This window comes from Camelus ferus, chromosome 11 (genome assembly GCF_009834535.1).
Source record: "Camelus ferus isolate YT-003-E chromosome 11, BCGSAC_Cfer_1.0, whole genome shotgun sequence".
In the NCBI taxonomy this organism is placed as follows: domain Eukaryota; kingdom Metazoa; phylum Chordata; class Mammalia; order Artiodactyla; family Camelidae; genus Camelus; species Camelus ferus.
In genome coordinates this window covers 67,390,788-67,410,057 of record NC_045706.1, presented here as the reverse complement: position 1 = coordinate 67,410,057, position 19,270 = coordinate 67,390,788, and the positions used below count along the sequence as shown (strand labels likewise).

At 39.7% G+C, this 19,270-nt stretch overlaps 1 protein-coding gene and 1 pseudogene across 1 annotated transcript in view; one reads left to right on the top strand and one right to left on the bottom strand.

Moving 5' to 3' along the window:
* Positions 1-19,270, top strand: part of LOC116667318 — a 434,058-nt pseudogene that overhangs the window by 210,696 nt on the left and 204,092 nt on the right.
* LOC116666871 overlaps positions 7,565-19,270 on the bottom strand; it is a 31,194-nt gene continuing 19,488 nt past the window's right edge. Inside the window, exon 3 of the mRNA XM_032490543.1 lies at positions 7,565-9,569. Within this exon, the coding sequence (XP_032346434.1) occupies positions 9,293-9,569 (277 nt within the window). The 3' untranslated portion in view covers positions 7,565-9,292. The remainder of the gene's footprint in view (positions 9,570-19,270) is intronic.

Genomic DNA, 19,270 nt, shown 5'->3' with positions numbered 1-19,270 from the left:
CATAGTTGATGGTTGCTGATAAGAGTGAGAAACTGGGGTTTTTAACAGGTAGAAAATTACTGACTTTTGCTTGATCCCACATGTCTTGCAAGGAGAAAGCCAAGATGTCAGGCAAGAAGAAACAGCTGGTCTTGCTGTAGCAATGAATAGCGGAATATTGCAGATTTGATTAACATTAAGTTTTAGTTCTATTTTTTGTAACTTCCTACACATAAGTATTCCTGCATAAGAGATGAATGATATGTACACGAGAGTGTTTTTTTGAGTGAATGTATACATGAGTGAATTCACATGTACCTTTGCTGGACGCAGCCTTCTTATTTCTTAATCTATCTATTTGTATCCTAGTGTTTGACATGACCAGCTCTGTCTCAGGCATGCATAAGTATCTATTTGAGATTCAAATTACCTCATAAGGACCCTCATTTTACTGTAGGATGATGGTAAACACTTGGCATTATCTGTATATCATTATGTCTTTGATATTTCTTATTTTGATTGTCTTGTCATTAACTTTCCTCCTTTAACTTCTCTCTTCTCCCAGGACATGGAGGCTTTCTTTTTTCCTATTCAATTACTGATTTAATTCTTCTGTCTTTAAAAAAAATTACTGACTTCTAACTACATACAGTCATCCCTCGATACCTGCAGGGAATTGCTACCCAAATCCCCATATGCTCAATCCCTTAAATAAAATTGTTTGTAGTTTGCATATAACCCACACACATCCTCCTGTATACTTGAAATCACCTCTTGATTACTTAATTTCTAATACAACATAAATGCTATGTAAATTGTTGCTGGAGCACAGCAAATTTGTTTGCTTTTTGGAACTTTATGAAATTTTTTGCCCTGAGTATTTTGGATCTGTGTTCAGTTGAATCCACAAAAGCAGACCTCATGGATACAGAGTGCTGACTGTACCATGAATCATACTGGTCACTAGGACCACAGATATACACAGGACATAGCCCTTCTCTCCAATAAGCTCCAGTCAGTAGAAGAAGTAGACATACATGTGTAGCACCAGTAAGACATTGTAGTAAGCACAGAATAGAACAAATATAAGGTTCTGTGTTATTGTGGACAGAGACTTGTTATAATGAGGATCAAGGTGGGCAAGGCAGGCTTTTTAGTGGAGGCTATGCTGCAGGCAAACCATCTCATTTACTTCTATGTATCTTTTGTTGCATTACATTCCAAAAGCAAAATGGATCAAGCCCTCAGAAGATCTATTGATCTGTCATCAAATCTCTTCTCCTGCTGAAGAAGCTTCCTTTGAGGAGCTAGCCTTTGCTGGGTAATCCCATCAACAGAAAAGCCTGCATTTCAAATCAGTCAGCGAACGCAAAACACAAAATAGCTTTGTTAGAAATCTCTCAGGTTCTATCATTTACAGCAGTTTATGGCTGAGCTGCCTTATGTTTAAACAACAGAAAATGTTGAAGGGATTTTAACTTCTGAGGACTAGACTCAAACCCAAGATATGGTGGTTGACTCAGACTTCTTAATGCACTTAGAAAATGTAGGATTTTGACTGTTTTGAAACATCTTTGTGAATTATAGAGATAAGACTGAAAATAAAAATCATCTAAATTCTGTATTAAGAATAAATTTTGTGTTTTTTGAAACCTGTAAAATATTCTGCCTTATGTTAAAATGCAGAGGATCCTCTCCTATAAAGAACCAAACTTAGAGCAACAAATTTTGTGAAAGAGGACAGTGAGGAAGTAAAGAAGCCTGGAGCATTTTTGTGACGAAAAAATTTGAAAGAATCAAAATCTTTTCTTTTTGTTCCATGACTTAATAATTAAATTGTACTTTTCTTTTCCCAAAACAAAGAGGCAGAAACAATGATTGCAATAGTTAAATACATATTTTTTCTTTAAAAAAGTTATAACACCTTTAGGATCAAATTACTTTCAAATTTAACTTGATTACTTTCTGAGAGAAATACCACTTTAAAATAAAAGTCTTGCATTCCAGAGAGCATTATAAATACCTAAAAACAAGGGAGGAAAACTGTACTGTTTTAAAGCATGCTGGAATAAATAAAAATTTTTTTTTTTTTTTGGTGCATGACTAATAGCCAATAGCATTTGGAAGATTTGGAGATGATCTGGTTTGCATTAAACATATTTAAACATTTTAAAATGTGTCATGAAGTAAGTCAAGCTTTACCTCAAATAGATGCTGAAAATATCAAAATACACAGAATTTTCCTGTATTTAAGATCATGATTATCTAACAACCACTTGGCTTTTGTTTTTCCACAGAGCACAATCAGATGAACTGGAAAAAATGGAGACGCATGGCCGGTCCTCCAAAGACAAGGAAAATGCCAAGTCTCTGGATGAACCTGAGCAGTGAGTGCATCATAGGACCCTGTAGATGGCATCCAGGCTATGGGTGGGCTCTTTCCATTTGGAAAATGCAGTATCTTCTGTGCACACGTGTCATGAATAATGTGAGGATAAACGTGTTTTGTGCATTGTCTTTTACCTCTTAACTTGGCTTTCATCAGGCTTCTGTGAAATGCCAGACACTGTGCTTTCCCAAAATTGGGGAAGACATCATCCTTGCTTAGGACACCAAGAGCATGTAATTTTTGTGACTTTTTATGGTTATATTTGTTCAAACGCTGTTTATCTGTATGATACACATTTTCATAGGAATCTCCACTTTGTCAACCTGATAAATCACATTTCTTTAAAAACAAAAACTTTCTTCTAAACATATGCTAGCTCTTGAATAGTTTTTAACAACTGATTTTTGGATTGAAACAAGTAGTTTTTGTAAATGTTACTTATAACAATGGATCTGAAACAGAGTCTGAGGATCATAACTGTATATGAATAAAGATTTCTTTTGTATTGGTAAATATATCTTATTCAATCCTCCAATACGTTAAATTTCATTAATTTAAAGAATTAAGAAGTAATCTGAGTAAAAAGTAATGAAGCAAGATTTTTGTATAATTTCACAAGAGCTATGCAAAGTCTTCCTGATTTCATTCTTTCTCTATAAAACACATATAACTATATTTATATAGTTATATATGTATATAGTTAGTCCTATTTGTATACCCACGTGGATGGAGCTGTTACTCCAATCACTCGGAATTAATTTTGCTCAGCGTGCCTATCAGCAGGCATTTACTACATGTTTTGTTAATTGATTCAGGTATTGCTAGTCAGTTCACTGATTTACAAGTTAGGAAAGACAAAGGAAGTCAAGTTGCTTAAATCATTTTACAAACAATCCTGTTTCTTAAAAATATATCACTTTTATTACCATAGCTGTACATACACTGTATACAGATATGTTAGTAGTACAGAATATATTACTATATGGGTAATCTAATAGATATATTATCATGTCATGTCAAACTTGATTATAAAGCCATGTTGCTCTTTTTATCAATGGGGGAAATAGTCCTGGCTGATTGAATATTATACAAAACAAAGCTTGTATTACAGAGGGTGTTTTAAAAAATATGTATTAGGTTTCACACATCCAGATTTTCAGCAATAAAAAAAAATTAATGTCTCTAAATGTGCCAGAAAGAAGGTGAACAGCTTCTTCTTTGTTAGATATGAAACAATTTTACTTTTTTCTTTGGAACTACACACATTTTGCATTATTTATAGCTACCTGGATGTTAATTTCTACATCTCAATTGCTAACGTGATTTATAATATGTCTTTGCATTTTTTTAAAGCTCTAGCTTACTTGAAATAATACTTAACTTTAAAATTTTCTTAATCTACATACTAACAAGCCTCGGTCAGACTCACTGTTGGAGTGGCACTGTTGGTCCAGCTGTGCAGAAATGCTGGAGAGAGTTTGCCTTTTCAGTTTAGATGGTAGTTATACTTTTAATAATAAAACATAAAAATTAATGAGCTAATTTTCTGGTCTAGGAGGGTGAAAACAGGAAAGTGTACACAGTTGAGACCCCACCCTGAAACCGCTGTGCGTCCACTTGGAGATTAGGTTGGAACAGTGGGGAACACAAGGTCTTAAGTTCCTGAAACTGGGCACGAATGTTCTCATGCACGTTCTTCCCTGTACCTCCTGCCCTCCCCCACCTTCAGTATCTGACTTGAAAATATTTAAAATTCATTACCTATCATTTCAAGTTGAAATAATGTCTTTGTCCAGATATATACAGGAAAAATCAGCTCATAGACTTATTTGTATTGATTTATATTTGTTTTGAACACTTACATTTATAATTGTAGATGTCTGATTTTATTTATTTTTGTTTGAGAAAAGAAAAAATGATGTTATAAACTTAATTCAAATGCAACCAGTAGCTTTTTAAAAATTACTTCTTAATATGGTTTTAGAATGAGTAACATTTTAGTATGGAACATCAGACAACATTGAAAAATGTAGGGAAGAAAATATATTTATTTTTATCAATGGAAATAATCAATAAACAATTACAGTAGGAACAGAAAACAGTTTTATTTGAGCCAATCTGAGGATTATAGCCTGGGAGACAGAGTCAGGAAGCACTTGGATTGTATTCTGCTGAACCACAAAATGGGGAAGGCTTATACAGGCAAAAACTACAAAATTACATATGTTGCTTGTCAAGAATTAGAACTGGAGCTGGCAAGAAGTAAGGGTGTTTGTGAAGCAAAGATTGGTCCAAAACAGTTGCATTGTTACAAGGGGAGACCTTGAGGCCATGAGGTTACAGATAGCAACTAGTAGCAGATATTGTTCAGAGAATGACTGGTGGTGTCCTTGAGTTTGCTATAGTGCAGAAAATTCAAGTTTTTGGTAATATAGGAACGTATCTATAATGACAACACAAACAGAGGGAAAGGTATACCATGTTCTGGGATTGGAAGAATTAGTATTGTTAATATGACCATACTACACAAGGCGGTCTACAGATTCAATGCAATCCCTATCAAAATACCAAGGGCATTTTTCACAGACCTAGAATAAATTATTAAAATTTGTGTGGAAACACAGTAGAATCCAAATAGCCAAAACAATCTTAAGAAAGGGGAACAGAAGTAAGGGAATCATGCTCCCGGACTTCAGAGTATACTACAAAGCTATAGTAATTAAAACAGTATGGTACTGATCCATTTTGATTCTTGAATGCATTCTTTTCTTTCATAGTTAAAGCAGATGTACAGTGCATGTTTGAAAGCCTCACAACAGTCTGTTGTAGCTAGCATAAACTTTAAGCCGAATCATGTGTAAGCCAGAATGACTTACCCATATTTCAGTATGTGAAAATTTCTTCCATCATCTGTCATCCTGTAGTCCAGTAATATAAGGTTAATATTTGGCATGTTTTTATCTAGTGTGTGTATATGTTGCACATGCACGAATTATTCCATCGACACCATGATGCATACAATTTTTGTAATTTTTGTCCATTCTTACGTTCTCTGCTCTATAGTTGGATAATATATTTATGTTTACATTATGTCTTTTTCTGGCTTTCTATTGTCTTAAAATTTTGTTGACATTCTCTCCCTGACTCCTGCAATACATTGTGAAAGCTATAGACAGTATTACTGTTGTTGGCTGATCTTAATTGTTAACATATTTTCTTAATGTATATAGTTTTAAAATATCCCATAAATTTACTCAATATATTTACCTTCCCAAATAAGCTGAAACTTTTAGAACATTCTGACTAATAATTAACTACTCTTTTCTTTCTTCTGTTTTTCAGACTTTTACTAGTATCATTTTTCTTTTAAAAATTACTGATATTTTATAATCCTTAAATAATAACATTTACCAACATATTTAATCACTCTGCCACCACTTTTGCATCCCATTTTTCCCTTCTCATTTGGTTGTTTGCTCAGTGAGGCTTGGTGGGCGTTAAGTTCTGAGTCTGGAAATGACTGCAAAAAATTGTCTTTCTTATTTTTGAATGACCAGTGTGCTGGACATAGAATTGTAGATTGACACATTTTCATCAATATTTTGAAGATACTGTTTTTCTTCTGCCATCTCTTATCACTGATAAATCTGTTTTCAATCTGTCATTCTTTTGTAGATAATGTCTTTTATTTTTGTTGACTTTTGTAATTTTCTCATCCTTATTCATCTTTGGCTTTGCTTTAATATATGTAGTATGACTTTATTTATTTGTTTATTTGTCTGTTTGTTTGTTTGTTTATTATCTTTCCCTGTACTTAGAACTTTTATTTTAAAGACTGATGTGTACCTTAATGTTTCAAGAATTCTTGACAATTACCTTTTCATATATTGATCAGTTTCTCCTCTTTTCCTGAAATTCCTCTTAGAAGGGTATCGGAGCCATTTGGTCCAACACTCTATGTCTCCTAACTTGTCTTTTATATTTTTAAAACCTACCCCACTCCTTTTGCTATAACCTTCATGTATTTCTCAACAATGTCTTCCAGTTCATTAACCCTCTCTATAACTCTGTCCAAATTGATGTTAATATTTTCAATGCAATTATGTTAAAATCATAATAACTTTTTGTTTCTTAAGATTTATAATATGTTTTTTTTTTACCATATCTATGTTTACTTTTGTTAATAGCTGTATGCTTTGTTTCTACTCATTAGTTTTCTTTAAGGTATTTGAATGTTGATTTAAAACAGGTGTCAGAATATGTCAGAAGTTTACAGCCTGTGAGCTTTTTGTAAATAAAATTCAATTGGAATATAGCCTTATACATCCAATCATTTATGAATTATGTATGATTGCTTTTGTGTTACAACTGAAGAGTTGAGGAGTTCTGACAGAAAATGCCTGTCAATCTGTTTGTCCCTTGCTCTCTCCCGTACCGTGACCCCACACATCTGCACTCTCTTAATTTTTTCAGTTATTTTGACTTAGTCTGCCTGGGAGTCCTGCCATATGGACATGTTTAGTTATTGCAGATTCGGTCAGCAAGCTAGTGAACGACTTGGCTCAGGTCATGCCTGGAAAGATGTATCTGTCTGCTGTTGCTGCCCTAGATACACAGCTGTGTATGGACCATAGCTCTTTTCACCCTCCTTTCATGAGTCTAGAGCCCGGTCACAGCTCTGGGTTTCCAGTGGTGAGACCAGTTCCATTCCCTGCTGTGTGACCTCTTTCCCCGACCAGTTTCCATGTAAGCTAAGATCTTTACCTTCTCCTCCATGTGCACACTCCAGTGACCTCTCATCTCCACATTATTTATTAACTTGGGCTTCTCTGCTATTTCTGGTCCAAAGAGATATTAACATTTTTTTGTAAAGCACATTGTGTTGGTTTGATTTTCTCTTTTATGTTCCCATTCATTGCTATGTGTTTTCAGCAGAAGAAAGGCTCAGCCTATGAATTCATCATTCCATTTGACTGGACATCTGTATTCTCTTTTATATATGTTTTCGCCTTGAAAGTTATACCATGAGCATTTCCTATGTCATTTACTATAATTCAAGAACTGTTTAAGATGGTTTGATAATAATCCATCTTATGATTGTGCTGTAATTTAGTAAGTCATTAGATTCTGGTAAGAAATTAGACTCCAAATTTCCCTGCTCTTAAGAAATATTGTGTAGAACATCCTATTGATAGCTTTTTTTTTTTTACTATACTTTTTATTATTTCCTTAATATAGATTATTAGAACTACAATTACTGGATCAGATTTAATGGACATTTTTTAAAGATTCCTGATACTTTTATTACCAAAATGCTTTCTAGAAAGGCAACTTTTATGAATTAAAGGGTGGTTTGGTTCCTAAAATAGAATTGAATAATAAAAAATTAGGATATTTAGATCAGTAAGGAATCTCATAGATATTATGTCTAATACCTATCATTCAACAACTGTTTTATTAAATTAATAGAAAATAAAAAATAGAAACATAGACCCTTCCTTCATAGTTCATAGACTAGTACAGAACTGATAGGTATCTGAGTAACCACTACCCACTATAAAGGTATTTTTTTAGTTATATAAATAAGATACAATAGAAACACAGAAAAGGAATGATTAAATATACTTGTAGAATTATATTTAAATTGGATTTTGAAAAGTAACAAATAAAGTGACAAGAAATGGACGGTAAAATCTGATATAGCTAGAATATACAGTGCTGAGGGACATGGAATCAGAAGATGGCAAGCCATCTTTGCAAAGGGTCTTAAGGGCCTGCTGAAGAGTTTGGACTCCATTGGGCAGTCACTGCTTAGCCACGGGAATGCATCTAGGCCAGGATGCAGTGCACTCAGATAGGCTTTTCTGAAAGCCATCATGGGGCACTTGTGAATGATGGTGTAGAGGGGAGACTTGAAGCTGGAGAACTAGCTAGTCAGGTATTATGGTGCAAGCTAAGGACCCTGGGTTAGGATGAAGAGAAGAAAGGGATCTGGGAGTCCTTGGAGATGCAATGGAGTAAGATTCTAACCAAACACATATACAGGGTAAGGAATTGTCTTGTTATTTCACACTATGAAAACACAGGCTTTTTCCCAAGCACAGTATATCAGGGACTACTGGGCACCCGAGTCAGGCACTGGGTCCCATGATTAAAAAGTCAAAGCCTGGATAGGGTGCGAAAGTACTGGTTATACCTGATCTACATCAGAGCGCTGTATGTCTGGTTAAAAGAAAATAGAGTATCGGGGAGGGTCAAGATGGCAGAGTTGTAGGACCACGAGTTCACCTCTTCTCACGACTAAATAAAAACCACAATGACTGCTAAACAACCATTGAGAAAAAAGACTGTAACCTAGCAAAAAAGATCTTCTTTAATTGGAAATATAGAGAGAGACCTGCAGGGGACAGTAGGAAGGCATGCTCACAGTAGAATCAGGCCCCATACCGCCTGGGTGGGTGACCCACAAGCTGAAGAGTAATTAAGTCACAGAGGCCCTCCCACAGGACTGAGAGCGCTGAGCCCCATGTCAGGCTCCCCAGCCTGGGGTCCAGCGTTGGTAAGAGGAGAGCCCAGGACATGTGGTTTTGAAGGCCAGGGGGCTTACCTCCAGGAGCCCCATGTGACTGGGGCAAACAGATTTCATTCTCTTGGGACACATACACAGAATTTCGCATGTGCCAGGTCCAAGGGCAGAGGCAGCTTGGGAGGTCTGAGTGGAGTGAGGGCACAGCACAGGTTTAACACGAGGGCCCACTCCTGGGAAAGGGACCAGCAGGACTTGGTGCTCGGTCCCCTGACTGGTTTGTAACAGCCCCTTGTGATGTGCTGATTCTCGTGACCTCCTCCAGGAACGTGCGCCCTTTCAGCATCTCTGCCACCTCTGCTTGAATAGACTGCAGGGATCTCTCTTTCCTCAGTTCTTCAATGCGCAAATTGATTTCCTTCCTTGAACTCAGGTTGACCGTCATCAACTGTCTGTTGATGAGGCTGTTGATAAGCGTTAGCGAGGCTGCGTACGTTTACTGGCTCCTTCTCTAGCCCAGCATACTTTAAAGTCGTCTCCATGCTGGCACACTCCTGTTTAGCCGCATATAGCTGGTCGATGAGGTGGCACTTCACTTCGATCTGGGCAGCCATTGTTTCAGCCCGCTGCTTTTCATAGCTTTGATAACGGTGACTTCTATCACACTGAATAAGCCTGCAGGTAAATAAGACACCCACCAACGAGGTGAAGACAGAGAGACTCAACACTGCCTCCCACTGGAGGCTCTGGAAGATGAACTGAGAACACAGGCCATCGCGCAGCAGCACCACCAGGACCGCACTCAGCTCCCTCAGGATCAGCCCAAAGCCAAGCTCCATGGAGGACAGCAGCCCTTCCATGGCACTGACCCATCCCAGAGCTCTGCCCAGTTACCATGGAGCCACCAGCCACAACAAGCACCGGGGACAACCCAACATTCCACCCGGAAACCAACCAGCAACTGACATCCTGGATTGGTCAGTTATCATGTGTGGGGGAGGGGTGCATCAGAGGGGAGGGTTGTAACCAAAGTGTCATTCTCTCCATTACTGTCCAATGATAACTTTTCTTACCTCTTTCTTTTTGTGTTTATATCTACATACAGTAAAAAATAGAGTGAAATGTATCAATGTTAAGTTATTGATTTCACAAATTTTTCAAATTTCTAACCCTCCACAGTATCCAAAAAGTCAATGTATGAGCTATATATTTGAATCATATCCATTAACACAGAATATCCACTTCTGTCACATTTCAACTGAACCACACCCTCTGACAACATGTATCCATCAGTTTGATGGTAGCTGAACTTGATAAAAATGAAAAAAATCACACTGCACACTGTGAGGTCTGTCTCTTTTGCTGTAAGTAACATTTTTAAAGATACATGTTTTTAATTGACTATGCCATTCATTCTGGTTGTAGGCCTGAATAATTCGTCCTTGTAAGATTATATCACAAATTGATCCATCCTTTTTTTTTTTACTAGACTTTATTCTTTTAGAGCAGTTTCAGGTTCACAGCAGAATTAAGCAGACAATACAGAGTGTTCACACATAGCCCTCATCACCACCACACACGTACTCCCCTAGCCTCAACATCCCGCATCACTGTGGCATATGCAGTACAATCGATGAACCAACATGGGCACGTTATTATCAACCATAGTCTATAGTTTATATAGGGTTCACTCTAGATGTTGTACATTCTGTGGGCTTTGACAAATGCATATGACATGTAGCCACTATAGTATCACACAGAATAATTTCATTGCCCTAAAAATCCCTTGTGCACCATCTATTCATCCCTCCCTCCCTCCCTCTCCCCAGTATCTTTTTATTGTTCCTGTATCTGTGCCTTTTCCAGAATGTCATTTGGTTGGAATCATACAGTTTGTAGCCTTTTCAGACTGGCTCTTTTCATTTAGTAATAGGTCTTTTAAGTTACTTCCCTGTCTCTCATGGTTTTATCTTTTTCACTTTTCTTTTTACTGACCTATGTTTTTAAATTTTACCTATATGTACTGTTTATTGTCTCTATGAATGTTTAGAGCTTTAGCTTTATAAACTTACATACTTATCAAAGGAATAAAGCCAACCACAAAATAAGAATTAGTTTAAAAAGATACATACGCCTTGCTATTAACACATTATTTATAATTGCTAAGATAAGGAAGCATCCTAAGTGCATATCAATAGTTGAATAGATAATGAAGATGCAGTATATGTGTATATAATGGAATTAACTCACCTATGAAAAAGAAGGATATTTTGCCATTTGTGGCCCTTCATTCACTTTTTTTCACTTCAAAAACCAGACATTTTTAACTGGCAGAGACAGTTCTACTACATCAAAAACAACAAAATGCCTAGAAATATAGTTAACCAAGGAGGTTACCTATACCCTGAAAACTGAAATGACACAAAGAAATGGAAAGATTTCTTGTGCTCTTGGATTTGAATAATCAACACTATCAAAATGGCCACACTGCCCAAAGCAACCCACAGAGCCAACGCAACCCCATCAGAATACTCACAACATTCCTCACAGAACTAGAACAATTTCAAAATTTGTAAGGAACCACAAAATACCCCGAACAGCCAAAGAAATCTTTTGTCTTTTTTTTTTTCTCCACTTTCCTCTTTTTGTTCTGTTTTCTTATGGTTTGATGACTAGAGAAGGTCCTTTAACATTTATTGTAAAGCTGGTTTGGTGGTGCTGAAATCTTTTAGCTTTTGTTTACCTGTGAAGCTTTTGATGGAAAGAGTGTTCTTGGTTTTAAGTCTTCCTCTTTCATCACTTTAAATATATCGAGCCACTCCCTTCTGGCCTGTAGATTTTGTGCTGAAAAATCAGCTGATGACTTTATGGGAGTTCCCTTGTATGTTTTTTGTTGCTTTTCCACGGCTAATTTTAATATTTTCTCCTTATCCTTTACTTTGGTCAATTTGATGACCATGTGCCTTGGTATGTTCCTCTTTGGGCTGATCCTGAATATCAACAATTTTCTATGATTCAACATTATACAGTAGAGATTTACATAATAATGAGAATATGACTCTATAGCAAAAATTACAGAAAACAGCCATATCTACAGTCATACACCTGCCTATGTATCTGTATATACATATGCTTTTATTATTAAACAAAGAGAATTAAAGTCTGGGCTCAACTATAAGGTTCCTGGAGACAGGGCATCTTTATCTGCTGACCACTGCATTCCCAACACCTGGAACAAAGCCCGGTGTGCGGAAGGTGTGCAATTGAATTTTCAATAAATGAAGACACTATGAGATCAGTAAGACATACTAAAAGAAGGTAAAAGAAGGAAAAATGAAAACAACTATGAATGAATGAGGGAATTGAGAAATTAAGAAAGAAATCTAAGGGCTGGTTCCTTAAAAACAAACAAAAGAAGCAGCTGCCTGATGAAACCAAGGGGAAAAGACAAGACTTGTAGCGGATACTGAGCACATGCTAAGCACAGTCTGAAAGATGTTTACATGCATTTTTTAAATTTAAACCTCACGGCTCACACCAAATACTAAAAAGCTCGGGATGGATTAACCACAATGTGCAAACTCTATGTATCATTGCAATGAACAGAACTTATTTATTTACTTGAACAAAATTGAATACCTCAACACACAAAATGCAAAAAAGAAACAGAAAAAAATTAATTGAACATCTGGAGAAATTTAAACACTAAGTATTTGTCTTCAAGAAACGAATTAACATTTTCAGGTGTGAGAAGGGTCTGTTTCTTAGACCCTTTAAAATCTTACCTTTTAGCTGTACACATTTCTAGATGAAATAAGATTTGAAGCAAAAGTCCAACAAAAGGAACTGATTAAATGAACTCTAAAATAGGTAATCACTCAATTTTTATTTTATTTATTTTTTTAATGGAGGTACTGAAGATTGAATCCAGGACTTTGTGCATGCTAAGCACGTGCTCTACCACTGAGCTATTACCCACCCACCCCCCACTGAATTTTTAAATATCACATACTGGAGAATTCTTTAGCAACATGCTGTAAAACACTGAAACGTATGTGAAGGTGAAAAATAAAATTCAAAACAGTATAACCTTAATTTGCTTGGAAATACAGTATGTATTAAAATATCATTTAAAATAAATGCATATAGTGAGAAAACAAGAGTGAGAATACACACATTCAAAAATTAAGAATTAAACCAAAAAAATACAGATTTGATGGTTGGCCTTACAGGTGATTTTTACTTGCTTTCCACGGTTCTGAATTTTTCAGATTCCACCTAATTAGATGTACTATGGTCAAGAAAATAAAGTGAAATTCGAATTTTTAAAGGCCCCAGGTAGCCCCTTCCTCACTCCGTCTGCCATTACCCTAACTCTGCACCCTCATTATTTTGTGCCTGAATTGTGTTAACATAGTTCAACCTGATTTCTCATTTCTCTCTATGCCCCTGAAGCCGGAGGTGCTTTCTAAAGGAAATAATCACATCCCGAGTCTCAGTGGTCTCTTAGGCACTGAAGAAATATAAAATTAAAAAAAAAAAAAGATTCCTGTCGTCAAAAATATATATAACTTATAGAGGACATAGGTTAGAATTCAGCCGAGTCTGTAACGGAGAAGTGCTAACATTTCAGTATGGAACATCAGGCAACATGGAAAAATGTGGAGAAGAAAATATGTTTATTTTTATCAATGGAAATAATCAATGAGTAATTTACAGTAGGAACAGAGAACAGTTTTATTTGAGCCAATCTAAGGATTGTGGCTTGGGAGACAAAGAATCGAGAAGCACTTGGTTTATGTTCTGTTGAAGCACAAAATTGGGAAGACTTATACATGCAAAAACTGCAAAATTACATATGTTGTTTGTCAAGAATTAGAATTGGAGCTGGCAAGAAGTAAAGGTGTTTGTTAAGCAAAGAATGGTCCAAAGTGGTTGCATAGTTACAAGGGGAGACCCTGAGACCATGAGGTTACAGCTAGCAACTATTAGCAGATATTGTTTTGAGAATGATTGGTGGTGTCCTCATGTATGATTCAGTGCAGAAAACTCAAGTTTTCAGTAATATAGGAACACATCTATAGTGACACTGACGAAAGAAGTTGAAGACAACACAAATGGGTGGAAAGGTATACCATGTTCTGGGATTGGAAGAATTAGTATTGTTAAGTACTACCCAAGACGGTCTACAGATTCAATGTAATCCCTATCAAAATACCAAGGGCATTTTTCACAGACCTAGAACAAATTATTTAAATTTGTGTGGAAACACTAAAGAATCCAAATAGACAAAACAATCTTAAGAAAGAGGAACAGAACTAAGGGAAAAATGCTCCCTGACTTCAGAGTATAGTACAAAGCTACAATAATTAAAACAGTATGGTACTGATCCATTTTGTTCTTGAATGCATTCTTTTCTTTCATAGTTAAAGCAGATGTACAATTCATGTTTGAAACCCTCAAAATAGTCTGTTGTAGCTAGCATAAACTTTAAGCCAAATCATGTATAAGCCAGAATGACTTATCCATATTTCAGCATGTGAAAATTTCTTCCATCATCTGCCATTCTGTAGTCCAAAAATATAAGGTTAATATTTTGGTATGTTTTTCTCTAGTATGTGTATATGTTGCACATGCACGAATTATTCCATCGACACCATGATGCATACAGTTTTGTTAATTTTTGTCCATTCTTACATTCTCTGCTCTATAGTTGGATAATGTATTTATGTTTACACTATGTCTTTTTTCTGGCTTCCTATTGTCCTAAAATTTTGTCAACATTCTCTCCCTGACTCCTGCAATACATTTTGAAAGCTGTAGACAGTATTACTATTAATTTGTTGGCTGATCTTAATTATTAACATATTTTCTCCATCCCTAAGCCTGCTTCTCCAATAGCCTTCCCCTACCCAGACAGTTCCAGCTTTTCTGATGTGGTGAAACTTGTGAGTTTCCCTGAAACCCCACATCCAATCCAACAGCAAACCCTAACCTCTCTAGCTTCAACTGAGACCTGGAATCCAACCTCTTCTCACCCATCCACCAGCACCACCCTGGCCTCCTGACAGCACAATCACCCCTGCCTGGACCTGGGGCTCCTCTCTTGTCCCCTGCAGTCTGTTCTCAGCCACAGCAGCCACAGTGACTCGGTTACTGGGTGTCTATCCTGTCACTCCTGGGCCAAGAGCCCTCCTGCCCCCCCCATGCAGAGCAGAAGCACACCTCTCTCTAGGGTTCCCTCCCAGGCCTCATCCCTGCTGACCTGCCACCCACCCCATCACCCTGGACTATCTGAATCCCTTGAACACCCCTGTGGCTTGCAGTTTGCTCCACTCAGAATGCTCTTCTCACAGACAGATAATTCCATCAGAGCAGTCAGAGCAGAGTCTAGACAAGCCTCTGACAGTGTCTCCTTTAAAGGGAAGGAGAGATGGGGTAGCAGCTGGACGAAGAGGGCAGGGGTCAGATCCAACAGAGATGTAAACATATTAATGATCACTCTCCCCACACTAGACTGTAAGCTCCAAGCAGGCAGGCTCTGTAGATTTCATTCACTGCAGTATTGCCATTGCCTGGAATGGTGCCAGGCAAGTTGTACCAGCCACATCATAAAACAAAAGAAGTGAGGATTGCAACCAGGTGACTAGGAACCCTGAGCCCTGGAAGACCAACCTAGGAAACTAAAGAAGAGTTGTGTTTGTAACGGGCAGGTCAGGATCTGAAAGCCCCTCACACTCCTCTGGCTTTCTCCTTCATTTAATTCACCTTGGAAAATGAGCAGGGAGGAGGGGCTCTGGAGGGCTGCAGGGCCTCTTCTCCCAGGTTGACAGGGAGTGACAAAGCACTCTGGGTCACCTGCAAGCTAGTGGCAGGAGGAGTCACAGGGCTGGGCACCGGGAGGTTGCCCAGGATCCCAGGTTCCTGAAATTTCCCCAAACCAACCCTGGGGCCCAGCAGACTACAATAACGACTCCCTGGTTGATGGAAAGAGCCCTGGGGGAGGAGCTGAGGGCCCAGGGCAGACCAACATCCAGCATTTGAGGTAAACCTGAAGAAGGAGTCATCCAGATAAAGTGCTCAATGTGCTCCCAGCTTAGGGCTTTTGAAGGGGTTGGGGGTGGTTCTTGGAAGAACAGACAGAGGCCAGAGTGGCTGGACTGAGGGGAGCAAGGCCAGGTGGGCTGCTGGCAGGAGGAGGGCCTTCAGGTCTGGCTGATTGGGGCTTTTCCCCAAAGTGCCTCTGAGAGGTTCCCTGTGTGTTAGCAGAGTGACAGGAACAGATCTGTCTTTTAACCATCCCTCCCTTGGGTCAGAGGGAGTGAGAAAGGGAAGCAAAGAGCATGAATCCAGGACAGTGTCAGTGGTGGCCTGGACAGGGAGGGGAGGGAGATACAGAGAGGTGATGAATGCACTTGGAGTTGGGACCCAGGGACAGGGGAGGAGCTGGCTGCATGTAGGGTGAGGAAGAGGGAACAGACAGGGCCCCAGGTTCTGGTTTGAGCAGGTGGGGAGAGAAGCTGCAGCATGGACAGAGGAATGGGTGGGAAGAGAGTTCCTAGAAGGCAGCTTGGGGCAGACTGAACCTTAGACACTTCTGAGATTAGATCAAATCTAATACACATTCCTCATGAAATCACTGGGAGAAGCTGATTAGCAGGGAATTTCCACTGAGACTGAGGGTCTTCTTACTCCTTGGGTAAAAATCCTATTGTTCCCAGGGAAGGTGACTGTTTATACTGGGGCTGTAACTTGGGGAGAGGGATTTGAGGACAGGAACATAGAGGTAGAAACAAATGAGACTGTCAAATCTCTCTGGTGACAGCAACCACTCAACTGCCCATCTGTCCCTGGACCACTGTGTGTCCAGCCAGAGATGACCTTGCCAGGCTGTGTGCCCATGAAGGGGACAGTCTCCCTGCCCCCAGCACTGTGGTTCTGAGTGTGGACAGTGGAACCAGACTGTGTGAGTCTGTGACCCCAGCTCCAGCCCCTGCTGCCTGAATGGCCTGGTGTCACAGGGCTCTGACCTGCTGGCCAAGGCTTGAACCCCTTTCATTGGGTTTGCTTTGGAAATTAGAAACCCTCAGACCTCAGGAAGCTCTTGCCCAACCCTCCCATGTTGGGGGAGTTTTATGCTGGCCACACAGAGTGAGCACTGGCTTGAACTTGTGCACAAGCACACACACAGAAACACAGACACCTGCACCCCAATGTTCATAGCAGCACTATTTACAATAGCCAAAACATGGAAACAGCCTACATTTCCATCAACAGGTGACTGGATAAAGAAAATGTGGTATATTTATACAATGGAATACTACTCAGCCATAAAACCTGACAACATAATGCCATTTGCAGCAACATGTATGCTCCTGGAGAATGTCATTCTAAGTGAAGTAGGCCAGAAAGAGAAAGAAAAATACCGTATGAGATCGCTCATATGTGGAATCTAAAAAACAAAAACAAAAACAAACAAACAAACAAAAACAAAGCACAAATACAGGACAGAAATAAACTGATAGAGAACAGACTTGTGGTTACCAGGGGGGTGGAGGGTGGGAAGGGATAGACTGGGATTTCAAAATTGTAGAATAGATAAACAAGATTACACTGTATAGCACAGGGAAATATACACAAAATGTTATGATAACTCACAGAGGAAAAAATGTGACAATGAGTGTGTATATGTCCATGAATGACTGAAAAATTGTGCTGAACACTGGAATTTGACACAACATTGTAAAATGATTATAAATCAATAAAAAATGTTAAAAAAAGAAAAAGAAAAAATAGAAACACAAACACATAGACACACATGTACAGTGACATTAAGGACTATGGGGTGGGATCAGGAGAGGAACAGATGTGAGCTTGGTTATAGACAAAAAATCATGGGGTTGGAGGCATCACCTATAAGTGACACCACCCCCACACTTCTCAGGTCTTACCCCACATGCGCCTGAGGACATCTCTAGACGTACGACTAGAGTCAGCCCCACTGTGCAGATGGGGAGACCGTCCTGGAGAAACACCAGGATAAATCCAAGATGTAGAACAGGTAACAATGAGGAGTTGAGTCTGGAAGCCAAGTCCTCTCCTCGCAGCTGCACACAGACCCTCCCCGAGAGCCGTGGAGAGGGCACAGCTGCTGTAACTGTGGAAGAGGTGGGTTTGTGAGGAGAAGGGGGTGAGCAGGCAGCAGCCGAGAGGGCAATGTGTGGAGGTGTTGTCTGAGGAGGGGGTTCAAGGAAGTGGACCCCAGGAAGTGACATCACTTCCTTTACCACAGACCCCAACAGAAATGGAACCGGGTTACCAGGCACCCACATTCTAGGGACAGCCCCAGAGCAACCTCACTTGGCTGGAGACAGTTAACAGAGAAACATGTTCTTTCTGTTTCGTGAACTCTCGGGGCTTCTCCTCCAGGAAACCCTGGAGTGAGAGGTTTTTGAGAGGCCGTGGGTGTTGGTTGAACCCTCAACCCCAACACCTCTGCTCTATTATGAGGCGATCACTTAAGGTAACACCGGGCAGGCTGGAGCAGGCCAATCTGGGACCAGCCTCCTCTGGGAGCCCTCCCTGGGCAGGCCCACTTCCCCTCATCTCCATGTGGGGGAAGGGGGACTTGAGAGAAGGTGTCCCCTCTGGGCAGGAACCAGCCATTGAACATGTGGTAACCTGGTGGTCCTATCATGGCCACACCCGAGGACAGGGCTGGCAGGGGGGAAAGAGGACTCCTGAGGGGCCTCTTCTCCGTGCCAGTGGGAATCCAAGCCCTTCAGGTTGTCAGCTTTTTTGTCCCTGATGGAGGTCTGTGCAGAGAGTGGTGTGTGCCTGTCGAGACTGGAGCTGTCTTTTGGGTCTGAGAACCAGTCAGGACAACCAGACAGGGCTCTGAGGTTTCTGCCTGGCTGCTGGGCACTGTGTTTGCAGGACTCCTCACAGGACCTGGTCCATAGACTACCCCATGCCATGTCCCTGCAGGAAGGGCAGGTGACCCACGACACCAACAGAGTCCAGGACAGGCTCAGGGTGAGTGTGAACAAGAAGAGTCCACACCCAGGAAGCCCGGGTCCCAGAGCTGCCCTGCTGCTCCCCTGGGCTCCCTCTTAAAGACCTGCTGGCAAAGGAATCTGATTCCCCATCTCTCCTACCCACCCTCACAACCCAGGCCCTGCCTTGGCCAGATGCAAAGTCAGTGCCCTCATACGAGTCAGAATCTCAAGAGACTTTGACAGAATCTCAGTTCACGTTAAGTCAAGGATGTTTATGCATTTTTCTACAGACCGTCCTGTTTCTCCTCCATCCCCACGTGTCCACATTGGCCTGAGGACCCTGATCCCTCCCACCCAGGGATCAGCCTCTGTCTTCTC